This window comes from Nesoenas mayeri (assembly GCF_963082525.1).
Source record: "Nesoenas mayeri genome assembly, chromosome: 6".
Lineage (NCBI taxonomy): Eukaryota > Metazoa > Chordata > Aves > Columbiformes > Columbidae > Nesoenas > Nesoenas mayeri.
The window spans coordinates 18,564,583-18,582,737 of NC_137545.1; the positions used below are offsets into that span (position 1 = coordinate 18,564,583).

At 37.0% G+C, this 18,155-nt stretch overlaps 1 protein-coding gene across 1 annotated transcript in view; it reads left to right on the forward strand.

The window, feature by feature from the left end:
• PDE1A (phosphodiesterase 1A) overlaps positions 1 to 18,155 on the forward strand; it is a gene marked incomplete at both ends in the record, with an annotated part of 149,785 nt that overhangs the window by 101,094 nt on the left and 30,536 nt on the right. The window contains 6 exons of the mRNA XM_080346873.1: positions 5,831 to 6,013; positions 6,439 to 6,505; positions 7,501 to 7,617; positions 8,891 to 9,031; positions 13,721 to 13,821; positions 16,437 to 16,562. Coding sequence (XP_080202999.1) covers positions 5,831 to 6,013; positions 6,439 to 6,505; positions 7,501 to 7,617; positions 8,891 to 9,031; positions 13,721 to 13,821; positions 16,437 to 16,562 — 735 coding nt within the window. The remainder of the gene's footprint in view (positions 1 to 5,830; positions 6,014 to 6,438; positions 6,506 to 7,500; positions 7,618 to 8,890; positions 9,032 to 13,720; positions 13,822 to 16,436; positions 16,563 to 18,155) is intronic.

The window sequence follows — 18,155 nt, forward strand, 5'->3', positions numbered from 1 at the left end:
ATGTATTAGTTCAGAGCTGTACTCCCAAAAAATTATATTTTTAAATTGTGAATATCCTGGCCTGAATCTTAAAGATTACATGGAATCACAGAATGTTAGGGATTGGAAGGGACCTCAAGAGATCATCCAGTCCAATCCCCCTGTTGGAGCAGGAACACCCAGATGAGGTTACACAGGAAAGCGTCCAGGTGGGTTTTGAATGTCTCCAGAGAAGGAGACTCCACAACCCCCCTGGGCAGCCTGTTCCAGTGTCTGTCACCCTCACTGAGAAGAAGCTTCTTCTCATATTTAAGTGGAACCTCCTGTGTTCCAGTTTGTACACATTGTCCCTTGTGTTATCATTCATTGTCACCAAGAAGAGCCTGGCTCCATCCTCGTGACACTCACCCTTTACATATTTATAAACATTAACAAGGTCACCCCTCAGTCTCGTCCAGTCTAAAGAGACCCAACTCCCTCAGCCTTTCCTCATAAGGGAGACGCTCCACTCCCTTCATCATCTTTATGGCTCTGCACTGGACTCTCTCCAGCAGTTCCCAACTAATCACATCCCTTTCAATAGACCCCAGGATTCCAACTGGCCTTCCTGGCCACAAGGGCACAGTGCTGGCTCATGATCATCCTGCTGTCCACCAGGACTCCCAGGTCTCTTTCCCCTACACTTGCTCTCCCACAGGTCATTCCCTAACTTATACTGGAACATGGGGTTGTTCCTGCCAAGATGCAAGACACTACACTTTCCCTTGTTATATTTCATTATTTTTTTTCCCTGCCCAACTCTCCAGCCCGTCCAGGTCTCACTGGATGGCAGCACAGCCTTCTGGTGTGTCAGCCACTCCTCACAGTTTGGTGTCATCAGCAAACTTGCTGACAATGCACTCTATTCCCTCATCCAAGTCACTGATGGATATATTGAATAGTACTGGTCCTGGTACCAACCCTTGAGGGACTCCACTAGAATTCGCCCCACTGACCACGACTCTCTGGCTTCTTTCCTTCAGCCAGTTCACAGTCCACCTCACTACCCAATCGTGCAAACCACACTTCCTGTTTAGCAGCGAGGATGCTGTGAGAGGCTGTGTCAAATGCTTTACTGAGATCAAGACAGACCACATCCACTGCTTTGCCATCATCTATCCACCTCGTTATGTCCTCATAAAAGGCTATGAGGTTGTTTAAGCATGACTTGCTCTTGGTGGAGCTATGCTGACTGCCTCTAGTGATCCTCTTATCCTTGATGTGCCTTGAGATGGCACCAAGGATAAGTTGTTCCATCACCTTTCCAGGGATAGAGGTGAGGCTGACTAGTCTACAGTTACTTGGGTCCTCCTTGCCCTTTTTGAAGACTGGAGTGACCTTTGCTTTCCTCCAGTCCTCAGGCACCTCTCCCATTTCCCAAGATTTGGCAAAGATGATGGAGACCAGCCTAGCAATGACTTCAGCCAGCTCCCTCAGCACCCGCGGGTGCATCCCATCCAGACCCATGGATTTATGGATGTCCAGATTGCTTAATTGCTCCCTAACCCAGTCCTCATCAACCAAGATAAACTCCTCTATTGTCCTGACTTCCTCTGGGGCTTCAGTGGCACAGGGCTCCTCAAGACAGCCTCTGGCAGTGACATTGTTGTAGGCCTGTGGTATGTACGTCTGTATTTCTGAATAGGCAGTACATAACCAACAAGTGAATGTTTCCAGTAATGAAGGCCCTACTCCATTACTAATCTACTATTGTAATAACTGTATTTCATCCAGAGTGTTTAACGTATATTGTAATTAATTGGTAGTTCTTAATATGAGGACAATTCTTCTGAGAATGTGCTAAATTTTAAGTTTTACCAACAACATGTTGATAAATCCATTATTTCCTTTAGAAAGACCTTTATGTACTAAAAATGCACCTCAATATTTTTGCAGTTTGTTTACCCTCAGTGGGAGTCAAGAGAATTTTTTAGTAGATGTTAGTAGAAATTGTAGTGGACTACAGAGGATTAAAATATTATGTGATCAGAATGATTCATGCTCATTCAGGAAGACAGGGAGACACTAGCATACTAATAATTCATAAAAATCTGAACTGGCTATGTGGACTAAAAATTGTCTTCTGCATTCTAGACTTCGAAGAGGATTTAGATCAATTCACTCTTATGAGATTGATAATTAGCTTGATTAATTCACTAAATGGTAAAGAGCTAATACCTCCTTCTCAATCCCTCCTCTGGAAATCTTCCACCATTTCTCTTTGGCAGTGTGACTGATCAGCACTGACTGATTTATTTTTTTTCCCCAAAGCCACTATCTAATTTTTTAAAATTTTCTTTTCTTTCTTTCTTCTCCTCCATATTACATCTGATATATTCCTAAGGAAAAAGAAATATCCTTCTGATTAGTCCATTGCTATATTTAAAATTCTGATTAAATGAAAAAAGTGCTAGAAATTATCACTACTTGAATTTTGAAAAATTATTCTTGGCAAAAAACACAGCACTGTGACAAGAAGATCAGGTTATTAGTTACTATGTCTGCAATATTAATTGATTGCTAAGTTGAAATGCTATGGGTGATATCTCAATTATTCCCACAACTGTCAATAGGAGTTCCCCTCATGGAACAAATAGAATTAAATAAGCCAAGCCTCCACTACTCCTGCCCACGTGTATCCCTTCCTTGTATTGCCTTGACTTAATGGGCTAATGATATATGAGAAAAATAAATGTATGTAATGCTGAAATTCTGACTTCATGTTGAAAGACAGTACTTTTTTTGGCACATTTTGTTAAGAGCTTTTTTGTTTGTTCGTTTATTAGCATTTTTAGGTGTTGCTTAGCTTTAGAGAAGAAAAAAATTAAAGTATGTGCCTTGGTATATCAGCATATATTTAATTCAACTATGATATTGCAGTTCATGCCTCCCAGTTGAATAGGTTTGATCTCAGTAGGGTTTTACTTCAAGGCTTTGCAGAATACTTCTGTACCTTTAAAATAGAAAGTAAATGCCTGCCATCTCTGATCTTCAGTGTGGTTGATTTGGAGGATGAGCCTATGGATCTTGCAGTCATTCCGCTTCAAATATTTCCTAAGCCAGAGGTCCTAGCCTTTTGTTTGACAGCTACGATCACTTGTGATTTTGCTAATTAGTTTATCCAGTGGCATTTTTGAACCTATGTAAAGGTTTACATATTTCAAAATATTGCAAAATCATATTAGAATTTATAAATTAAATTTTGCAATTTACAATTACAAATGACATTGCAAAATCTTGCAAAAATCGCTGTAGCATTTGGTAGGAAGTTCGGTGGTTTAACTGTATTTGTCTTTGTTTCGACCCTGTCTTCGGATACTATTTCACCTTCTCCCCTCTTTTTTTTTTTTCTTTCCCATTTAAATGCATCCTGAATAATCATTTACAATAATTTACCTATTCACTTGTCATTCATAAAGTGGTAAGTTAGAGTCAACAGTAGAATTACTGAATGCACAATTAATAAATATGTTTGCCATTTGCCTGGGCAATAATAACTTTAATCAAAAACCGAACACAGTCACTTCATATTGATTCACTGATTTAACTTTTGAAAATTGACAGTTCTAAGCAGATATAAATTAAAATAGCAGTAATATAAACAGTCAGGAATAAAGATGTTCTGGATATACAGTTCAGACTGTTATGTTTTTTACCAGTGATTATAACCAATGTTGTATTGTAGAATTTATTCGAAGAAGTGGTGATGTCATAATGCTTGGTGATTGCATCAGAGTGACATTATAATACGTGTGCTCAAAGACTCAACCTTTGTTGCAGTTGAGTTCTGGGCAACCAAAGTAGCAACAGCAAGAAGGACAGGCAGGCAGGGGCTCCATGCTTTACGTGCTGCAGTCCCTGCGGTGATGCACATCAACAGACTTGGGGTCAGCAAACAAGCTGCAAAATGGATCGACCCAAAAAACACAAGATCCATGTAAAAATATGTAGTGATGGCAAATCAAAAACTGGTTCTAGTTGGGTGAAAGAGAAAATTTCAGTTATTATTGTAATGTAAGTGCTAAAGTACTGATAGTTCTTCTGGTTAATGTCTACGAGTTTCTGATACAATTGTCGAAGATTCTTTTTGTTACCTTTAGTGAAATTGACATATATATCTGTGTGCGTGTGTTTTGTAAATAGCAAGAAAAATTACTGATAAAAACAATTATGTCTGAACATATAATTTTACTTCATTTTGGTTATCTTAAAGAAGTGTTTTCGCAATCAGTGAGTAAAAGATAAACTATTAGATGTATTTCAGAGAATCCCAATATTGTACTTGTATACATATACATATCCACACCCATGTAAATATAATGGAAATACTATACTTTATAATCAAGGTATAAATAGGTGAATAAAAGTTGGCAAAAGTTGCAAGCTATGAAATGAGGGTAATATTGGATTCTAAGAAATTGCGATAATTAAACATAATTTGTATGGTGCAATACATAACCTAATCAATTTTCCTTCCTAAATAAAATTACCATCAAATTATATATCTATCTAACCATCCATTTATTCAGATATGTAAACCCATATATGAACTCTTTCTCTATAATTACAGAAGAATGACAGTCATTAGTGAATTTATTCAAAGGCTGTTTCTAGCAATACATATACCATGAGTAATTTTCCCTGATATAAATCTCATCCTTCAAAAGACCAAGAAAGTGTGGAAAATAAACAGTTATGAGCTGAATGACTAGCCCTTGTTTCCTCTCCTTAATTGTTGTTTCTGTTAGGCTCCTGAAAGAGAATAATTCTTTTTGAGGAGTTACTAAGTTTATGTCTTGAGGGATCTCTAAGAGCTTGTACTTAAAAAGAATTGTGCTTACACTGTAATTCTGTGTTGCAGAAGTATTAAAGTAGGAACCAGAGAAACTGAAACTCTCTCTCTCCCATGACATGTTGTTCAGACACCTCTCATCAGAGAGCAGTGGACTCATGAAAATTACCAGTTAAATACTTTTTCTGAAGTACGGTTTTCTCTGTGAACGTAAAGTGACTCCTGTTAATGTCATTTACAGACTGAATAGTCCTCCTATTTAACAGATGAATGGTTAAAAAGATCAGGGAAACTGCACTGTGTCTTGCTGGCCTTAATTTGTCCTCCAGCAGCACATATCTGGCAGACCTCAGGACTTGGTCCCAAATTCAGATCTGCACCAGACTATAGCAAACTGCTGGAGAGCTCTGCTTCATGCTGCATGGATGATGTGGGACATCCCTGCTGAGGCAGCCTAATGCCATTTAATGTTTTTATTGCACTGGAATAACATGATGCACATGTATATAGGGTGTTGCTTGTTAAAATGCGTTCACCGTGGCATTGCTGTGTCATGTCGTTTACTTTGCATGTGAGTATTGGAACATATTTGTACCATTTTTGAGGAGAGATCAGATGAACCACTGGTGTTCTCAAATATAGGAACAATCCCTCTTTCTATAGACATTCCTGTTTTAGATGTCTCCTCAGGATTTTATAACTTGTTGATTACACTTCACTGCACCATAGCTGTGACATCTTCGTAGAAAAATCTTCTCTTTCCTTTTCTTGAATATCTTCCATTTGAGTATCCTTTATCTTCTGGAGCATGAACAGTGGGGGAGAGAGAAGATTTCTGCTGTGCCCAGCTTCCCATCAGCCTCAATGTGTCTACTAGAGAAGATGTTTAGTAATGTGCTGAGTCAATTTATAGTCAACCCCTGCTCCTGTCAACTAAGTTTTGTTAGCTATTCACCTGTCCATACTCCTTTTGCTTCAGTCTGCCTTCTTCTCAGTTAACTTGTAGTAATCTTTTTGTAGGAAGCTTTTGGACACTGAGGATGAACTTTCTGACATCCAGTCAGATTCGGTCCCGCTGGAAGTGCGGGACTGGTTAGCTTCTACGTTCACAAGGGAAATGGGAATAGTGAAGAGAAGACCTGAAGAAAAGCCAAAATTCCGAAGCATCGTGCATGCTGTACAGGCTGGGATATTTGTAGAAAGGTGAGAGTTTTTTTTTTGTATTACAGCAAGTATTGCATTTAACCACGGCATCTGTTGTTGAAGATCCCTTAAGTGGTGGGATCAACCTGAAGCAAATCTTTGAGCCAGAACTTAGGTTTCAGAAATCCAGATGAAACCTTTAAATTTGTAATTAAATCTCACAGACTTTGGAAAATTCTGGAAATGGACTCTATGGCTTTGAAACTTCTACACAAAGATGTGTATGCAATAACATAAAAGAGTAATATACCAGCAGAGGGGCTTTTCTCAGAAGTTCATAAAAAGATTTATGTCATCTGTGGGATCAGACCCCCACATAGCTTAGTGTTATTTCACAAACTGTGAAAGACGAATTAAAAAAAGATAAATTGTTCCAGTGCTGTTTAAAGGAGTGCTATTCCTTAATATTTTATTTATTCTTTTAGGATGTACCGAAGAACTTCTAGCATGGTTGGTTTGGCTTACCCAGCAGAAGTGATACTAACATTTAAGGTGAAATAAGCTTAATCATTGTGGAATTTGAATGTATTTGTACTTAAGTTTAGTGAATTTTAGGGTGAAATAAATATATTTTGCTACTGAACATACCTTAGCCATAGTTAGTACTACAAACTGAGCACACAGAACAGATAAATTAATAGTTAAAAATTAACAAATAGCGTATGATTCTGTTTATTGTTTCACTGATTAGTTATGATTTCATTTAGATGTTGTTAGAGCAGTAGGATGAAATTCGTGCAGAAATTTTTATAGAAATGTGAGACATGGTTTTATCCACTCTCAGTGGTATGGTAATCAGTGTCTCAGACAGCAGCATTTGTTTCCTTTTTAGGGAAGAAAAAGGAGAAGTAGTATTGGGATAGAGCTTACAAAAGAAGCTGCAGCTTATGGAACAAGTACAGTATTTGGTGTGAATTTAAGGCACTACTGTCATTCACCCAAAGAGCAATCTTTTATAGTAGTGAAGTTCCTATGGCTATGTATGCAATTAAGAAATGGTGTTCCTTGAGAATGTCATACCTCACCTTTTCCCCTGAAAGTCAAACAGTCTTATATTATTCTCTAATTGCCATATGGCTATAAGTGTTAATGGCATTGCATAGTAACCTATTTAAAGCACAGGTATTCACATTAGATCCATGAAGTTCTATAGACAATTTGTTTGCAGAAAGTTAAATTTGAAAGATTAAGGCCTTTGATTTGAAGCATAATAAGTTGTACAGGTCATGTTACAAGTATTTTATTCATAACTGGCACAAGTATTTTCATCCTTAGTATTGAAATAGTCATTAATGTGTTATCTACAGTAGGAGTTTGAAGGAGTTGGACAATAAAAAAACCCAAACTTTCCCCCTTCACTCCAAAAAAAAATGCAAAATATATTTTTCAGTGATAAACTGGAAACCTACTTAAACAGATGAAAATTTTATGTGTTGTTTTTTGTTTGTTTGTTTTGTTTTTCCCTTCTTTTTTCCCCTCATCTACAGGATGTTGATAAATGGTCTTTTGATGTATTTGCCCTAAATGAAGCAAGTGGAGGGCACAGTCTGAAATTTATGATGTATGAGCTGTTTACCCGATATGACCTTTTGAGCCGTTTCAAGGTCAGAAACTAGCACAAATAAAAATATGTATGCAAACATAAGTATGTCAAATTTAAATATGAGGAAGACAGGATATGTTTTAAATGCTTTTTTACTGTACAATGCAGTGCAGAATTTCAAATAATATGGCAAAGCAAACATTGTAATATGCTAATAGTTCTACCAAATGGAACTTTACCCAGAGCATGCAAATTTTTTTTTGCAACCCAAAAAATGGAAATCTATGTAGACCCATGTCAAGTCAGTTTGGGATGGGATGTTGCTAGTGAGCAGCTAAATGCTGTAAGCACTAAATAAACCAGTTTTGTACACAGCCTGTTTACTCATCGATATTGAATCAGCATCCCAGCTTCATGGAACAAAGATTCCAAATAAGGCAGAAAACTGTAGTTGGTCCTAAGTACTTTTTTCATGGTATAGATCATAGTATGCTGCCCATCACTGTGCAGGGGTTTCAGCTGAACGTTCCTCTTCCATATGACTTGAGGAATATATAAAGAAAAGGCTGCTTTTCTATGGTGTTTTCAGGGTGTTTCAGTACCAAAACTCCATGCTCCTTTCAAAGAGGCTGCTTCACCCTGTAGTTGGTTTGAATGTTTTAATTGTAACCAATAACCTAGACTTGGCTCTGGGTACTTCAAGTCAGGACCACACCAGTGCTACTATTAGTAACAGAGTCAGAAAGTACACAATGTTACTCAGTGGGCTTAAGCCCATTCCCAGTCCCACTGTTTAGCTTGCAGGCCTTCTAAATAATAATAAAAAAATCTTAGGGAAAATATAATTTCATTATATGGGAAAATAAAGGGGACTTGATAGTACCTGTGCTTCATAAGTTGTCTGGAGGAAAATAAGGAAGCCATGCTGTCAGATTCAAGGAAGCCTTGTCTCAGGCAAGGTAAAACTGATGAAGAAAAGGAGATAATTCTATTGTTAGACTCCTATCTGTCATGCATTTATTATATGAGCAATCTATGCATTCTTGGTACAGACAGATAGACATCTTGAAAACTATTTGGTCAGTAGCTCTGCAGTCTCTTCTATACTAACCACATGCTGTGCATGATGTGTGTAGGGGGATATAATGTCTACGAGACTTGAGTGAACACTCCCTGATGCATGTAAACTATTAGACTTTTACACTTAAAATTTTTCTTTGGATGTTTGTTAGCTAAATTTTATGGTATATTTATTTGTTGTTTATTTGTTGCATGAATAAATTTGTTGCTGTTATAGGAGAAAAACATTTATTTTAATTTTTGCTTCTCCCTAGATTCCTGTTCCCAATCTTATTGCATTTGCTGAAGCTCTTGAAGTTGGTTACAGCAAATACAAAAATCCGTATCACAATTTGATCCATGCAGCCGACGTTACTCAAACCGTGCATTGCATAATGATTCACACTGGTATCATGGTAAGAAAAACTGCAAAGTTCAATTTACTTTTCAGACTCTGCTGTTTTGGATAAATGTGTATTTGTGTCTTAAGGAAAAAGCTCTCTTAAAAACTGTGCAGAGAGAGATTCCAAACTATGGTTCATTACTACTCATTATGTCATTTTAGCAGTTCTTCCAGACTGGTACTCTCCTGATGTTGAGGAAAAAGGAGAAATAAAATCCTCCTTAAATCCTTTTTGTCTTTCATTGCCTGGGCTTGGGCGTTATGTATCATACTAAAAGAGAAAAATTTGCAGGAGTGGGCAGATGAGAATTTTTCACTTCTACATCAGAGCTTGGGAGGTGTGATCAGGCAAGGAAACTTTAGTATCTGCTGAGGTCCTGGCCATTCAAAGATTCGCTGAATTTGTGCAGGCTTACTCAAATACTCTGCAGCTGCTTTTTGTTTCAGTTTATAGACTTCTTTAGAACTGCTCTTGTATATTGTATGTGCCTATAGTAGACAGGAGATTGCATTAGCAATATCCCAATATTTTTTTGAATTTGCTTTGGGTCTGTGCAAGCATTTTTACTCTCAGTGCTTAGATTTAATACCAGCAGCACGAGTCACCTTACTGTCAGCTTGCTAGACAAAAGTGAATACTGACTGAAAGAAAACAGACATCTCCGTCAATGGCCCTTTGTTGATTTCTCTTCACTACGAATGTACTTGTTTAAAAAAAATGTGGGAAGTTGATAGTGTCTGATTTCTGTTTGCAGAGCCATGAAACAATTCTATAAGACTTCTGGAAAGGAAAATTTTAGGGCTGACTCTAGATGTTTGTGCTCCAACATAAACAGAGTAAATGTCAATCATTCGCTTATATTAAGCCTTTTCTGACCGAAAGTTTGCCTTTGGCTTCAGTGGAGGCAAAACCAAGTTCGTAGGCATTGCCGGTTTTGATCCTACTGTTTGAAGTAGGTGTTTTGCTTCTAAGCATCAAGTTTTTAAAGCTACATTTTAACAGGAGTACGACTTGCAGAGTGAAGCCTGAAATCTTCACCAGCCAAGATTACTTTTCACATTGAGATGTTTTCTTGAGAAAGGACTTCTATACCAGACTGAAGCATAGGCTAGACAGCTCTTGCCAAAATGACTCCAAACCAGAGTAGTTGTATACAATATTCACCTATCAAAATAATATTTTAATAAAAGAAAAAGCTTGAAGAGATTACATCATGGTTCCTATCCTACCTTTGTCTTCTACTGTGAGATTAACTGCAAGAGTTAAGTGATGTGTGACTTGTCTTTGTTGCAGGTATACACCTGGATTGGCAACTTGACAGGGAGGAAAACTCCTTTGTTGTATTATACATTATAAACATGCCTTTGGCCCATTGTAACTGTGCCCCTCCATTCTTCAAAAAGCCCAATAACATCTGGATTTTCTTTGTGATGCCAGGGCAAGTTTCCAACTTCTAGAGCTATCCTGGTCCATTTGGAATCTTTAGCCTTTGATTAAATAACTTTGCAGCAAACTTTTTGTGTCTCTGAACGCTCAGTGAATGAACCTGTTACGTATTTGAATATCTCTTTCTGCCAGCTGCACATGAGAATGACAAAGGTCTCTCCAGCTCAAGTTTTACCACATTAGCATCTTAACCTTGTAACTGCACTTTGTGATTTGGACTATTTTCCAAAAAGCTTAGACTTTATTGCTGTTACTTTGTTGTAAAACCTCATTCATGTTGCAATGCTGCTACAAAACATTCCTGTAAAATTAGGCCAGGTTTTAAATATACACATTTGAATTGCTGAATTATGATATTGGAAACTTCTTGGAAAGATATCTAAGTAGGGTAACCGGTTAGTCAAGAGTGCCTCAAACAGCTGTAGCTTGCCAGGCAGAAGGAACGTTTACAGAGATCAGTGTTTGAAAGAGGGCCTGGTGATTCTGCAGCTTGCTAAGTATTTCTATCCCAGATGTCATTTGCAGTTTGAGAACACATCAGTATGATGCAAATGTTCTATTTAACTTGTTGGGTTTTTTTACTGTTGCCTGGTTAACCCTACAGAACCCTACTCAATAAACAATTTGAAGTTTACTTGTCAAGCTAATAGTTTTTGGAGTATATCCATTGTAATGCCTCTTTTAACTCTGCTTTGTCTTCTGACAAATACCTGGATTGGAGTAGATTTGATGCAATTCTATATCAAATTCCTTGGCTTTTTTTGCAGGTTGGCTCACAATTTGCAGTTTTTGTGCTTCCATTGTATCTTAAGGAACTGACACTGACTCCCAAATCTTGCAAAGAATTGCTGTCTTCCTTGTTCACTTCTGAAAGACAAAGAGAAGCAAATGTTTCAAAAAAATGGGTTTTAGAAAATCGTTTTCACAATTCCTATTGTCAAGGTCATACATTTTGTATCTTTTGTAGGCACCCGGAAAACAGCCAAAAAAATTGGCTGTTCAGAGTTTATTTTTCTCCACAAGCCTTTGGAGAGATTCCACTGAAGAATAACACATATTCAGAGTTGCAGTTAAAGAAATAAAATAATCATTGTATTTTCCAAGAGCTACTCTCTATCTTAAGAAGCAAGATCCAGCCACCTCAGATCAATGTGTTAGAAAGTTAGATATCACAGATGGCACACAATCTATTAACCTTCCCAAGAGATTAAATCCCAGATGATATGATTTAAATATATTACTCAAGCTTGCATTTATGAAGTCTTCATCTTTATAAAGATTTGAGAATCCAAGTCCCAGGGAATATATCTTGTAAAGAACTTTTGAGTCATCGATCATCTTCCCACCATGCCTTTTCTCCTCCCACATACCTGTATTGCTCAAGCTAAAGGAAAAAGTGTCTTTACTGTCAATAAGTGCACTGTGAGACTCCCTTTCTTACTCATTTTTTAATCCATCATTGTCTAAAAAATAGTTTGAACCAGAGCTCATGTGAAGTTGTAATGTATCTATTTAATAATAAGCTATCTGTAACACTGGAAAACGTCTCTCAACAGAAGAGATCTTTTCCAATAGGTGTTACTCCTGCATTGTATCTGTCTTCCAGGAGGAAAGCAGGTTCCAGCTCTTCACAGTCTTGCAGACCTACAGATACCTGCTTTTCCCTCTCCCTTTGAGAAAAACACTTGTTAACTTTCTCCTCCTTCCTTAGAAATCCTTTAGCTAAAGTAGTCCTCCAATTCTCTAACTTCAATACTGATCTGAATTTTGGCTGTACTTATATGGTCTCTAGAACCCTTGCCCTCACATAGAACTGTATGAAGTTTCTGTGTAGCCCCTACATATTGTTTACATGGAATGCTCCTCTACTTATAAATGCATTGTCTAGCAAATGTTTTGGTGGCTAAAAAAGCTGATCTTTGAAAAGGCATCTTATAGAAGTTTGTTTAGCTTTACTGACTAATAATTTCTGGGTTTCTAGTCTATTTGATATGTTGTGAACATTGTGAAAGCCAGGACTGGTCACGGCCTGGTTTCTTGTGACACACAGCATGATGAAGGTCATAGTTTCCAATTTTAGAACTGCTCACAGTACATTCTCATTCCTCTGTTGTGACCTTTTAAAATCTATATTGCTTCACTAGCAGCCAGTACTTGTTGTTCCTCTGCAGTCTTATTTTGTTGCTGAATGACCTATTTCATTATTCTCACATTGCTTATGAGTCTTGACTGTTTCCTTTCTTCTTCCTTGAAAGAAATGTTGCAATTGGCAGCTTAATACTACTTCTGGCACCTTATACGCATTCATGCACATGTAGGTGCATATATGAGTCCATAAGGATGAGGTCATTCTTTGATCCTTTAGTACAGAAGCTTACTTCTACACTAAAAATATCTGAAATATGTGTGGAAATTGTTGACTGGCATTTGACTTAATCAGTCCTGTGACTGCGGGGGTTAATTATCAAGTAATTTTTCTGCCCCCAGTTTTAGATGGAGTAAATTTTCTACTTAAGGATGGTTTGTTATTCAAGAAATAGGACTTGAAAGATAAAATAATAAATGTGATTTTACAAACTGAGCAAGACAGAACAGCCCCAGTTAGTGAGAGGTATAAACGTGCACAGAACTCTAAGATCTGAATTATTTTGTATATATGACCTCTTTTACCTTTTGTTCTACGTAACAGTGTACTAGCTTTATGCACCCTTTTTTTGCATTAGTACAAAGTATGGTAAAATTTAGAACAGAAAAATCTCCCATGGGCCTAATTTTAGTGCTGCATACACTGATAAAATTGGTTATTGCTGATGTTCTACCTAGAAATTATTGTCAACTGTATAATATATCAGTCATTAAAAGAAAAAATATAACCTTAACTTCATATCAAGCTTTTATATTAATATACCAAAATTTGGCACGTGCCATGTATGGGCTAGTAGTTTAGATACTTCCTACTCAAAACAGCTATGCAGTATACCATATAGTTATCTTAATAACTTCTTGTATTCTTTTGAATGCCAATATTTACTTTGCTAGTGGCTATAAAGATGTTAACTTGGTCTCAGAGAATAAGTGCAAGGAGTTACTTTGTTGTATAATACTGAAATCTGAAGGGTATATAGTTACCTGGAATAAGACAAGGATAAATTTTTTCTAAGTTGAAGTAATACAAAACATTTTGAGTACTGTAGTGTTTAATATGAATTAGGCTGTTATAGAAAATATGACTAAGATTTTTTTTTAATTTACCAGCACTGGTTCACAGAACTGGAAATTTTAGCAATGATCTTTGCAGCTGCCATCCATGATTATGAACATACTGGGACCACGAACAATTTTCATATTCAGACAAGGTAAGTGAAGTGGTCCTTAAAGCATCGTATCTGGACTTGGCTATTCATTGGTCTGAGCTGTTTCATACCTCTCACTGATATAGCCAGGAAGTAGCCAGTTCATTCTTGATTTTACTAATTATTTCCTTGACCTCTGTACTGTTAATGGGACTGCTCACATGAACAAAGACAGTGTGGAAAAGTAAAGAGTTAGCTCCATAGTGTTTGAAATCACAGACTCACAGAATGTTAGGGACTGGAAGGGACTTCGAAAGATCATCTAGTCCAATCACCCTGCTGGAGAAGGAACACCTAGATCAAGTTACATATTTTGGAGCTGATACGTCAAGAGTGACTTGGAAAGCCCATCTTCCCTCTATTTGCTTGCTTAAATTCTGATATTTTTGACTCAAAAGTTTCTCCTACAGTGTCCCCAGAAAAATGCCGATTTCAGCAAGGTGTCTGCACTTGTTTCAGGTGCTACATTTTATTTCAACTTTTTTATTAAACTTACAAGGTCCTAGTACAGAGGGAGAAACCTTCAAGTACAGATTTAGAAATACCTACTACGAGTCCTCTCCTAGCATGTTTTGACAGCATCCGGAGTAGTTACGAAACATAAATCTAGAAATAAATCTGATTTGAGAGCAAGGCTGACTGTATTCTCATGCTGGTGCAGCGTATCATCCCAGCCTTTGTTCCAGAACAACAGCATATACCTCTCTCTCTTAAAATATTTTCAGCTTATCAAAGAAAATCACTGGCCAATCCATTACTGATGAATGATAGGCCTGATAGTTAGCCTAATACAAAGCATCTTATCGTTCTCTCACACTAGACTATACTTAGGTTTTAGTATCTTCAGTTGAGAAGTCCACTTTACCCACTCTTGAAAAAAACATTTCAGCAAAGTACTGACCTATTCTGACAAAAGAGCTCTGTGCTAGATATATTACTATTTTGAACAAAAGCATACTTGCACTTGCCTATACAGATAATGTGTCCAACCATTACATTTAAATTAAATCCATAACATACCATTGCCCCAAGAGGCACCCTTCAATAATGAACAAATTCTAGATCTGCAGCTGAAAGACTCAATTATTTTCTCCCTCAGCATAGTCTGGCTAAAAATAAACTTTAGTTGTTAGTTCCAAGTTTATATTACTTTTCTATTTTTGCCCTTAATGTTTTGCTCTGAAGTATTGCAAAAGTGGAAAATGAATCAAGCTGTTAGACTTTGACTTTTACTTGGGCATATTTGCAAGCAGGTATTTGTTTCGTGATTGGAGCTCTTTCTTCCCTTCTAGTGGAACTTGGCCCTGATGTGGCAACCCAGGGCCATGAATCCAGGCTTCTTTTGCCTGAGAAAAGCTGATGAAATGGCTGTCACAGTCACAGCAAACCTTAGCACTGTTTAAAACTAGCCATAAGTACCTATGTGGGTTAAAGTGTGCTTTGTAATCATGTGTGATTGGCAAATTATTTTAGTAGAGATATGGTTGCGAGCATATTCGTTATTTAGGTAAGTTGTGGTTTGTTCCTTTAAATAAAATTTCCAATCCTATTTTAATTTTTTTAGATTCCTGGTACCATAGTGTACACCTGGCTGGTTACACTGAATATATATTATTGCTCAATAGAAGAAGAATTGAATTTATCTTATTAATATCATAGTAAGCTGTGCTGCTAAATCATCACACCTTTCTTCTGGTACAGACTTTTCAGCTGACAAAATTGAAATACTGAGGAATAGTTTTGTCAGAACAGAAGTGTAGCAGAGAGGGGACACCCAAGGTTGTTTAGCAAGTCAGATTGCATCTTGGGGAAACAAATTATCCAAGAATTAATGAAGTTTAAAGCTAAATATGAGAAAGCCATACTACAGCAAAAGTTGTGAAAATCTGTATGTAATTTTAGTATTGTAAGTTAGTCATTAATTAAGAGGGAAAGGATACTGTCGAGAGAGCTAACATTATCATAACAGTCTGGCTTTAGGAAACACTTAAATGCAATCAAATTTCAGCATAGCATCTCTTCCATTCCTTTATTGTGAGGCTTGAGTTTTGGTTGTTTTTCTGAAAAAAAGCCGGCATCCATTTAAAACATATGAAATTGAAGTTTTAAAATACTTTATGATTTACAACTCCTTCTGATTATGAGTGACATAGGCCAAAACGTCTCTCTCAGAACAGATGTAGCAATTTCTAAAACTCGTGCTATGTGTGGAGCCCCCTCTGTTGGTGGATGCATTGCGTTTTAAATGGTTATATCACCTAAGAATACCCTTGAGAAGCCTAACTAGAGCATTTCTCCCACTCTACGATCCTACCTACAGTAAAGAACCTCAAAGATCTCACAATTTTTTTTCACAGTTATAGCATATAAATAAAACACTACACATTTAAAAATATTACTTTCCCACAAGCAGTACAAGCAGTATATACAATGGTATAGTGATAATTTTTTATGCATTTGGGATGGAAACTTTATACAAAACTTTGATACAAAAGGAAAGAATAAACATAGTTTGATATAGATAGTCAATAGTTCTCATAGAGAATACACATTCCTACCTTCCCCTGTGCCATCATCAGGATGCTACTGAAAATTTTGCCATTTTTTTTTAACACTAGGTCAGATGTTGCAATATTGTACAATGATCGTTCTGTTCTTGAAAATCATCATGTAAGTGCTGCTTATAGACTCATGCAAGAAGAAGAGATGAACATCCTGGCAAATTTAACCAAAGATGACTGGAGGTAAGACCTACTGTGACATTCAAACTTAATTCCAATATTTAAAAATAATAAAAAACAACCAGCCTTCCCTGCGGAGTCTATTTTAAGAGCTGAAGTTACAGGAAGAAACTTTGGTGCTGGAAGGAGTAATGGATATTTACAGCTTAGGGAAGGCTGCAGTGGTGTAAAGAAGTCCTGTGTGGGAGGCTCCATAGAATTGTCCAAGTGAGGTTGTGCCTTTATGAAGCACGGTGTTGGACTGTGTGAACAGTGTTTCAGGTGAGAGAGCTCGTCAGGAAAACCTCAGTTCTTCCCCCGTCCAGCCAGGTTACCTTTATCTGTCAGTGGGTTAAAACCTCGGTGCAGAGTCACATGCTGCTGCCAGCTTGAGCACCACGGCCTCTGGGATTTCTGCTGTGTAACATAGCACAGCACAGTCACATCTTGGTAAAGCATTAAAAAATGAATTATCTGGAAAGTCCAAAAATAATAAAGGCCCAGAAGCACTACAGAAATCTCTTGTCTTTTCTTCTTAATTTTTGTGTAATTCATTAAGAACATTTGACCAGCTGCAAGAATCAGGATCATAATTCATATGTCACAAGAACAAAATGAACAGGTGTTAGGGATAAGACTTCCTCCATTATTAAAAAGGACACGTTATTTTTGTATATCTTTGATCAATACATATAACACTTAAAATACAACTCTTCTGTGTGTTTCTGTAAACATAGTTATTATTCAGAGATCCTTTTAAAGAGGTTCTGATGCCAGGAAAGTCTACCACTGTGGGTCATGCCACCATGAATAATAAAGCTTTACTCTGCTTCATTTATATTTTCACAAAACTATAAATTTATGAAGGAATATGTGGTGTCAGATCAAATTTTGATATGGTGCATATTTACAGAATAAGAACTGTTTTACATGGTAGTTTTGTGTTATTTGACTTAGCCACGTGATCAGAACACCTCTAAATAGAGCGTTTATTCAATGTAAGTCTGCTGACCCTTTTGTTTTTCAATTAATTATTTTTCTGTAGCTACTCTAAAACACTTAATATGAAAGTATTTTTAATTTTTTTTATTTAATACAAAGTGAGAGTGAAAAAATATGCTTTTGCAGTCTCATAAAAGATTCATTCTCTGAGGATACTGACTTAGGTTTAATTATCACAGAATTTTTGTTGTAAATTTAGTTCTGGAGAAAGATCTCTGGAAGTAATTGTAAACTTCGGCAATAGTTGTCATATACAGCTATATTTTCATTGCCACCATGAGTCAGCCTTGCTCTGCTTGGAACTATTTTGGGCCTGATAGTTTTGAGGCTGATAGGTCTCTGTGAGCCTTTTTTTTGCTTGTCCTAGCTATTGAGTGTGGAGAAAGTGATTGTGCCAGTAGACAGCCATCAGAGCCTGGTATTCTGTCTTTTAAAACCATCATTGCAGAGAAGTAATGATTTCCAAATCTTCAAACTTATTGCCTAGAGTGTGTTTTTTTGGAAGTGGTGGTGTTTCTTGTTGTGTCCTTCCAGAGAATGCTTCCAGGTAGAAAGAGGCAGATCTTCAGTTGAATTTCAGCTCAGGACTGGACCAAGGGCGGTTTGAAGACACTT